General features: G+C 37.8%; 1 protein-coding gene across 12 annotated transcripts in view; it reads left to right on the top strand.

Annotated features, from left to right (window-relative positions):
* RUNX1T1 (RUNX1 partner transcriptional co-repressor 1) overlaps window positions 1–9,509 on the top strand; it is a 111,828-nt gene that overhangs the window by 74,092 nt on the left and 28,227 nt on the right. For all 12 annotated transcript variants that reach the window (XM_051785381.1, XM_051785371.1, XM_051785373.1 and 9 more), the window contains 2 exons: window positions 2,260–2,441; window positions 8,418–8,668. In XM_051785381.1, coding sequence (XP_051641341.1) covers window positions 2,260–2,441; window positions 8,418–8,668 — 433 coding nt within the window. The remainder of the gene's footprint in view (window positions 1–2,259; window positions 2,442–8,417; window positions 8,669–9,509) is intronic.

Raw genomic sequence — 9,509 nt, 5'->3', positions numbered from 1 at the left:
CCAAAAACTAGTTCTTGTTTTGTATCAGGGCCACAGGGACCAGAAGCACTCTGCACACTTGACATAGTTATAGAGAGGTCCTGAGTAATTTTCTTCCAATACAGATTAATTTTTTAATATATGGCTTGATAAAGATTGGTTACAGTAATGTCTTGAGCAGATTAGCAGTATTTGTGCTGAACTATAAATTTTCAAATACTGCTTTTCTTTGCTTCGAGTTAAGTATTTTTCCAAATATTGCTTTATGCCATTAGAAACTCATAAGGTGTCATTTATAGTTTTCTATACTGATTTGTAAAAAATTAGGAAACTGAGTATATCATTGTTTCATAAACATATTAAAAGTTGTATATGCTTGTTCTGTGCACAAAAATATGTACAATCAATTTAGATAAATTTATCTGCATATCTTTATGGTTAAAAAACAAGAATGAACATTTCTTTAGGAGAAGGAAACCAAGTAAAATAAATCACGAGTTTTGCTAGACGGTTCAAAATTTGGTTGTCTCCAGTAGTACCCGTGTATTAAATAGGTCCCTTTAGTTTGTGATAGTGGATATTTCTTCCAAATATTAATTTGTGAATATATGTGAACTTCTCCAGTCATTTTCTGACATGTGAGGCACTTCAAGTAGTTGAGTGTCTTGACTTGTATTCTATGTGAGCTTTATAAAAAAAAAAAAAGAAATTAAAACAAGTGAAAAACCCTGCTCACATAAGCAGCCAGTCAGTTTCTTTCTCTCTCTTGAAGAAGAAAATATGTATTTGGTTCTTTCACAAAATATTTGTGTTCTGTGAAGGTCTGTAAAGGTTTCCATGTTCTACAACTGGCTGTATTCCCATCCTAAGATGAATAAGTCACAACAATTGCTGTTTCTTCTTTGCTGTTGAAAGGTTCATATGTACTGACCTATTTTGGCATTTTTTGTTGCACAGTGGATCTACTGTTATAGTACAGCAAGAGGTTATAGAGCATTTTCCATTGTTATTAATGCTAGCAAATTAATTTGCCAAGATCCTGGACTCAAAACTTCAGAACATCTGCTTTTTGTGTTTGGTTCCCTGCATATTACTTTCAGAACGTTTTTGACTTAAGAAATATTTTCCTGTTTAAAAAGCAAAAAAAGTGGTGGGTTTTTTTTGTTTTGTTTGTTTGCTTTGCTTTGTTTTTAAATGGGAGTTATTTCAAAACAAAGCGAACCATTGAAGTTTTTTGGTTTATCTCTAGTAACTAAAAGTAATGAAATTTAATCCAATACTTGAAAATTACGAGGCAAGAAATCATTGTTCATTAGTCATGGAACAAAAGAGGTCAAGGTATACCACCTTAGGGCACAAAAAATAGTTAGGTAAAAAACGAGTGGCGTGTCTTAGTATCAATGTATGCATGTGCTGCAAAGAAAGAGAAATGTTTCCCAATGTCTGTAACTATCTCTGCAGAGGGAAAGAACATACAGTTCCACCTTGGTCCCAATTCTGGCAAAAGTATGACTAAGTATGACCCCAGTGTATGGGCAAAATATGCTGCCCAAGGATCAATGAGCATTTTCAGTTCTTTGTGTCTGAGTCATGGTAATCTCCAGCCCATGACCCAAGTCCCACTGGGGCCATGAGAGAATAGTTAGAAATCCTTCAAGCTACATCTGGCTAGGAGGAGGATTGTAGCCCTCTGGGTGATTAACTGAAGCTCTGGAATGTGAGATTTTGTTGTAATCTTTATCTTAATGTGTAACAGCAAGTGTAATGGGAAAGCTGAGGGCAATCCTGTTCTCAATCCTGTTCTCCCCAAGGCCCTTGAAGGATGGTGACTGAGGCAGCTTATAGAGTTGCATATCCCACGGTTTCAGACAATTTCTAAGTACTTACTAACTGCAGTCTGAATGGGAAACAAATAGTGAGGTATTGTAACTTGTTGAAAACAACTGCTCTATAGGAGATCAGGTTTTGGATAGTAAGAAAGGGGATGAAGTCAGCCAAGACGGTGCTTTTTACCTCTCTAAACATGTGGAACTCAGACCTGTTTTTCTCACAACATTTACAGTTTTCCATTTTCAGTAAACTCCCATCCTTCCGTGCGTACTTAGCACAGCCACGACACAACCACTTTAGCAGAGTGCCTGCTTTCAGGCAGCTAACCACAACAAACCTAACTGGGAATACTTGCAACAGGTTCATCTCAGAGCTCTGGGTTTTGTTTTTCATCATCTCTGCTGAAACTGCTTGCAAGCTGCCTTCCTAACCTGTGCCATGCTCTTGCAGGCCAATCTGCCCCTGCTGCAGCGGGAGCTGCTGCACTGTGCAAGGCTAGCCAAGCAGAACCCAGCCCAGTACCTCGCCCAGCACGAACAGCTGCTTCTGGATGCCAGCACCACCTCACCCGTTGACTCCTCGGAGCTGCTTCTCGATGTGAACGAAAACGGGAAGAGGCGAACTCCAGACAGGTGAGTACCCCTGCCCTTCCATACCCTGCTCAGAGTTTCCCATGGGTCCAATGTCCTGACCTCCACCATGAAGAGGGGAGCTTGTGGGTGGATGCCTGGGGGAAGCTCGGATGATGTTCCCTGGGTGTGGGTGCTATCCTGCCTTCAGGTCCAACCTGACCTTGAATGTTTCCAGAGATGGGACATCTACCACCTCTCGGGGCAACCTGTGCCAATGTTTCACTAGCCTCACTGTTAAAAATTCCTTCCTTATATCTAATCTGAATCTTTTACAGGTTTAAAACCATTATCCCATGCCCTATCATAACAGGCCCTGCTTATGCATGTCTGCCTATACGTACATACATATATAGAGAGAGGGAGAGCTACATATACTTATAAATCTCAGTTAATATAAATACAATACAATACATGCATACACTGATTCAGTCAAGAAAATCACCTGTGGTCATATCCATATGGAAGTAATGACCAGCCAGTACTGTACTGCTTTTTGCATAATATTTCTGTGCATCTTGAAGGACAAGCAGCAGATCATACCGTCTCCACATGCAAGTCCTTTGCATTTGAGGTTTTGTTGGACTAAACAGTAAATTTGAGGAAAGTGGCTAGGCATTTGCATTGAGAAGTAGAAGGCAAACCCTAGAGCAGTCAGGGCTTTTGGTTCCTTCTGCTGTGCCATGGTTCTGTATCCATATATCCAATATGCATAAGGATATTTCTTCCAAACAGGAGAAATGGTCACTGAAATCTGTTTTGTAGTTGAGCTGAGTAAAGAGTCCATGCAGAAATGGGGCAAGTGAATGCATGTGTGTGTGAGCTACAGTGGCTTTAGGGCTATGGAACAGTTTTTCTATTTTGAATAAAGTTCTTTGTTTAGTGTTACAAGAAAATGACTCTTGTGATTATTTATTTTCAACTGTCTTCCCATGCTAATGTTGGAAATTCAACTAGCATTTACATTTTACCTTTAAGAGACTCAAATATTGTATTTTCCTAGATTGGTTCACCGTGGACTTTATAGTGTGGATAACTTTTCTAATGCTGTTCTGTCAAATGCCACTACTTGCATGCCTAAGGCATGGCAAGCATCCTAGTTATCCTTTAAATGAAGAACCTGAAGATTTGCAAAGTCAAGAAGCCACATAAGTTTGTAAAGGTGACATTTTTGTGTAGGAACAGGCTGAGATAGCACAAAAATAAAGAGAAAGTCTGAAAACCCATAGTAAAACTTTAAACTCCTCATAGCAAGAAGTGAACAGTAAAATTTAAAGTAACATAACCATTAGATAGACAAAAATGTGAAAGTGTTTGAAATTAGCTTGTCTGAGTTTGTGTTTCAGGAATCACTATCGACCAGCAAGGAAATTAAGATACCAGCAGAGAAGCTCTTTTATGTGTACTCTCTTTTCACTGTTTTCCCCTGACAACTAGACCAAACTATTGGGGTTAGTTAACACAAGCCTGCTAACCGCACCCCAGAAAGATTATTAATTTTCAGACGTTTTACGTGTAGTCTCTTACTCTGTGCAAAGAGATAAATTTTCCAGAGGTGAAATAGCTTCCTAGCATTTCAGAAAAACTCATCCTTTCTTTTGACTCTGCAGTTCATTGCTGTCATGAAAAATGCTCACCTGAAAGGAGACTGCCCAGTTTGCCCATTGGAATCGTACCTTGAGCTTAAAAAATAAGTTGTTTTTTTTTCAGTATCAAAGAACCCTGTCACTGGTTAGTCACACCTACTTCTCCATTGACTATGACTATGATTAAAGTTACACAGAAAAAAATATGCAGTCATTTTGGCTGAGCTAATTTCAGTGGAGTTGTCTTGGACCACTCAAGAACATTGATACTACAGATTTAGTAAAAAGAACAAGTTCCTTTTGGAAAAATTCTTAAATTTACTGAATGAGAGTCTGCATACCTTTTACTTTGGATACTGTGAGTAAACCAACCACAAAAAGCTGTCCTCAGAGGTTGAAAATGCCCAGACTGGGTGAATATTGAAATGAAATACTTGTCTGGCTTTATACTCATTACACTATTAATTATTTTTATTGTTTACAGAGAAGCAGGAGAAAGCATCTGGAAATATGTATACCTTTTGTTTAGATATCTTAGTAATTTTCAAATATACTAATACAAATACAGAAGAAGATACCAGACATCCTTTAAGAGAAGAGCTTTCTGTGACTCTGTGGCTAGCATATGGAAAAAAATTGCTAAAAGGCAACATCTTTCCAGGGGAACTAAATGCAGTTGGAGTAATTTTGATTGGAAATATATCTCTTAATGAAGTAAACTGTGGTATCTTTTTCATTTCTCAATGTATGTAATATATATATACACACACACACATATGTACATTGTATATAATGTGTATGTTATATATGTACGCACATATATATCTCATGTATAGGTGTGTATGTGTAGAAATATATATCCATCCACACATTCATATTGATATTTTTTGTTTGAGCATTAACTGCATACCATTGATTCCAATAGAGGTAAAATGCAGTATGGGATTAGGCAAAGGAAGTGGAATATGTGTTACATGTAACCACATCCACCTCGTGATTTTTTGTTAAAGAAAATCCACATACAGTAATTTTTTCTGCTTATAATTTCAGAACCTTTTCTGCATATGCATTTTCCAATTCTGGTTATTTATCTGCGTATTCAAGTCTACTGTATGTGAGATTTTATAGAGCAATCTGACAGCAGAGCTTCGTGTTTTACTGAATGTTTTCATGGTGCATATGGTCTGACATGGATGAGCAGCCACGGTGAGATTTTGGAGTCTATTAAACTAGCTCATTAAAAAGATCAATCTGTTTCTGTAATAACACTGGGAACCATCAGTCACTGCAAGAGGGGAAAACTGACACCTGAGGAGACAACACATTTTGGTAATTTGTTCATGACATGTCATGAACAAAGTGTTCACTATATTTTGTTTACAACTTTTGGAGTTGACATTCTACTGTAGTAAAGCAAAGGAACTTGGACCAAAGTGAGATTTTATCTTGGTAAATGAATGCTTAGTTACAAAGGACATGATTTTAAATACATTAACCACAAAAAACCTTTTGCTAATTTGTCATCCTTTGAGCTTGCTGGGAAAGACTGTATGGTGCATGAGCATGTCATTTAGTGACTCTACATGTGTGACAGTTGCCTACAAAGTGGATATAGGATAGCAAAAAACTGTTAGAATAGCATTAATTTTGAGTGAGAAGAAAACAAAAGTGGCCATGATTGCGTTGTGACTTTAGAAGTGATTGCTGTACACTTGGCACCCATAACCAGAAATACATGTCAAAGGTACCTGGGCACGGAGGTCAACTTCGATAATACTTCAAAGTAAATCTTATTTGAAGAGGCTTCTCCACATCTCAGCAAGGTGAAGGATGCTTACAGCTCTTACAACTATGCTCCTTGGTAAGCTATGTGTAATTATGAGGAATTTTAAAAGAATTTTCTTAATATGAACTGTTAGCAAGGCAGTAGTAATCTTTTCTGTAACAAAGTATTATAAACAAGTACTTTATTGCAGCAAAGCATTATCACTTGTTTGGTCATCAAACCTTTACTGGTGGAAGTCAATTTAAATCAAAGCACCTTGCACAAATAGCAGATGAACAGCTTTGCCTCATTTCTTGCAAGCTAACTTCAGTCTTCTTTGAAATTGGTGTAACACTCATGATCAGGTGAAACCTAATTTTCCAGCCAAGGCAGTTTTGCATGGTCAGATTTTCTACCCAGGAAATTATCCATAAATTGCAATAATTTAAAACTGAAATTATAACCTAGAAACAACATAAATTCTTTTAAATGGGTACAAACTAATGACTACTGTCTATTCTGCTATCTTTAGTCCAAGTAAATCATAGCTCCAAGTAAAATGACCTCTTGTGTGTTTATAGCTGAAGGACCTCATCTATAATATTGCCAATTTTCCAAACAACGGTGTCGATTTACATGCACATCAAGGAAAATGTGCCCAACAGGAGCAAGAAAAAAGGTGTCAGGTTTCCTGCACATTCAGTGTTATTTGCTCTCTACAGCTTGTGGTTGCTTTGCAACATCAGATGAATCAGATAAAAAGCAGATGAAAACAGATTAAAACTGTGATGGTGTTATATTTGGAACTAGTATTCACATGGGTCTGCCAGTTACTGAAACAGGAAAACAGGAGTGCTTCCTCAGCCTCCTGGGGAAATGCTGACACCTTGTCCCAAGGGCTGAGACTTGAAAGAATGAGTAGAACTGAGATCAGAAGCAGACTAGTAGGTGGAGTTCAAAGCATCTGAATTATGGCATTTTTCAGTACTTTGTCTTTTATCACTCTATTCAATATATTTAAGTATAGTAAATTTGGCACTGATTCCTGTTCTGATGAGGTTTTCTAAGTTATTACTCTTTGTATATGTTATATGGTCAGAAACATAAAATGAGTCTGTGTACAGTCACATTCTGGTATTCTGCTAAGTGCAGAAAATATAACGGTAAATTGTAGAATTAAAGTTTTAACACCCAGAAAAGACATCACATGTCTTTTGATTTCAGTAAATGTGTTTTCAATGGTCATGTTAATTTCTATGTTAGTTAAAGTTCAGTGGATATGCTGGTGTGTTGTCCAAGCTAATGCAGTGCATTCCAATTAAGGTAATTAAGTACAAAGTTAAGGTAATTAAGTACAAAACATTAATACACAGAGTGTTTCCCCACAGACACTTCCTGGAGGGTGGTTGGTTGCTTTCTGGGGGAGGGTTTATTGTAAAGCAGTTGGTTTTAACAGCAGGCAAGAAAATTAGATTAAATTTACCTTTCTGTCAAAGTGACAAAAAAATTGTATTATAACTAGGAAAGATACATTATGTCATCCACTTCTTACAGAGGATAAAGTAATTTTTTAAAAAAACTGGAATGTATCAGCTGTTTAATAAAGGTTTTTGGAGGGAGGAATGAAACCTCAACAGTTTCAATATTTATACCTAATAAACTTTCTGATCAAAGCTAATATTTTGTTTATTCCTATGGTAAATAAACCATACTTAAGTAAAACGAAACTTCCCTAAAAGAACCTATTGAATTGACTCTAGTCTTTAATTTTTTTTTTATTTAAATGGAAAATTAGTTCAATGTGAGTTCGAACTTCTCAGACAGAGGTGTCAAGTAGAGACTTCTTTGGAAATAGATGATTATGAATTTAATTAAAGTGTATCTTAGAACATAAAATGTCCTTCTTCCCAATAACTCTTCCAAGTTGCCTGAGCATAAAACTCCTATCTAAAGTAACAGAGTGGGAAATCCTGAACGTTATTGAGGACTTGAGTCTAACCACATCTTCCTGCAAAATTAATTACAGTCACAGCACCTGTGACCAGAATAGCCCAGTGCAAAAATCTCTGAAGGAAGCATTTCTCATCATCTGGAGTCGTTCTTCCCCAAAATCTCAGTGTGACATTGATCCTGATGGGAGCTCATGGCGTGCTGAGCTTCAGCACACTGGCATGCACTGCCTTGAGACTGTCTGCTATCCTCTTGAAAAAAACATTTGTTGAACTGCCGATTTCTCCTAATCACTATAAGCTACAGCATTACTGAAACTAGGAATTTCTTGTAGCTTCATGTATCAGTTCATTGTTTCAGCTCTGTAATTACATGTGTATCCATCCCATCAGCCAGTGATTCAGTGAAGGCTGCTTGTTCTCCAGCCACTCTTTAGGTGGCTCCATCAGAAGGCTCACCCTGCTACTATTTCTCAAGTTACAGGGATAGATAGAAAAGGTGGACGAGTCCTTTGTACATTTTGCATGTGCAGTGTTATGAAATATTCTGCAACACCACACGCTTGGAGCAAAGTGAAAGAACAAACTTTAGTTCCTGATGATGCATGTGTGGACGGGGCTGCGTGTTCCTGAGCTCTGCTCACTAAGTGAATTAAAGTTCCTTTGCTTTGTTTTTCAGAACCAAAGAAAATGGCTTTGACAGAGAGCCTTTGCACTCAGAGCATCCAAGCAAGCGGCCCTGCACTATTAGCCCAGGCCAGCGGTACAGTCCAAATAACGGCTTATCTTATCAGCCCAATGGTCTGCCTCATCCCACCCCACCTCCACCTCAGCATTATCGTTTGGATGATATGGCCATTGCCCACCACTACAGGGACTCATACAGACACCCCAATCACAGGGACCTCAGGGACAGAAATAGACCTATGGGTAAGGCACGTTGATTTTCTGCATTTTTTTTTTTCAGGTTTCTGTTTTCCTTGTATTTCTGTATTGTGAACAGGATTTTTTTACCTGCCATTCAGATATAGTCTTTATTGCTGTTTGTCCATCTAGCTACTTCTAATGGCCTTATTTCAGATTTATATTTCTAAAAGTGAATTGAATTGTGTCTTAAGCAAGAGAGTCAGAAGAGGGAAATGCCTGTGCTTCCAAAGCTGCATCGGTGACAAAGACACTCGGGTGTGTGTCAGGCAAGGATAGGTAGAGCTTTCTATTTTTCTTATATTGTAATGATGACAGCCTCAGTATAGCTTGGTTTCAGCTTAGAGTAGAAAAAAGTTATTATCTTTTGGAGAAGTGTTTTGTGTATGACATCTGAAGAGCACAATGCAGCATGGGGATGTCTGCAGAGGATGCGAACCGCAGAAGCATCAACCACACCCCGTGCAGCACAGTTTGGTTTAATGGGGCGTCTGATGCTCTTGGATTTGCCTGGCTTGCTTCACATCTGCACTTACTGTTCTTCCTTGTTTTAAACAAATCTTCAATAAAAGAGGAACAGTTACAAATATTCAGCATCTGTATGGAGGAGGCTAAACAAAGAACAAGTGTTGGTTCCCCTTGAGTGTTGATAATAAATACTGGCTTGGTTGTATCGTGTTGTCAACTGCTCTGATATATGTGCTACATTTTAACCACATGTTGTTTAAACATCTGTGAAGGGATGAACCCTTAATGACGCTCTGTTGACATGGTAGTAATTACTGCATTTAGTGAAATAACATTGAGTTTATACTAATATTTTTTCAATTCTCTGAAGTACAGCTAG

The sequence above is a fragment of the Manacus candei genome, unplaced genomic scaffold (assembly GCF_025592945.1).
Source record: "Manacus candei isolate 608988 ecotype Guabito, Panama unplaced genomic scaffold, ASM2559294v1 h1tg000019l, whole genome shotgun sequence".
Classification (NCBI taxonomy): domain Eukaryota; kingdom Metazoa; phylum Chordata; class Aves; order Passeriformes; family Pipridae; genus Manacus; species Manacus candei.
The sequence above is the reverse complement of the archived record's forward strand: the minus strand, read 5'-3'. Positions and strand labels throughout refer to the sequence as shown.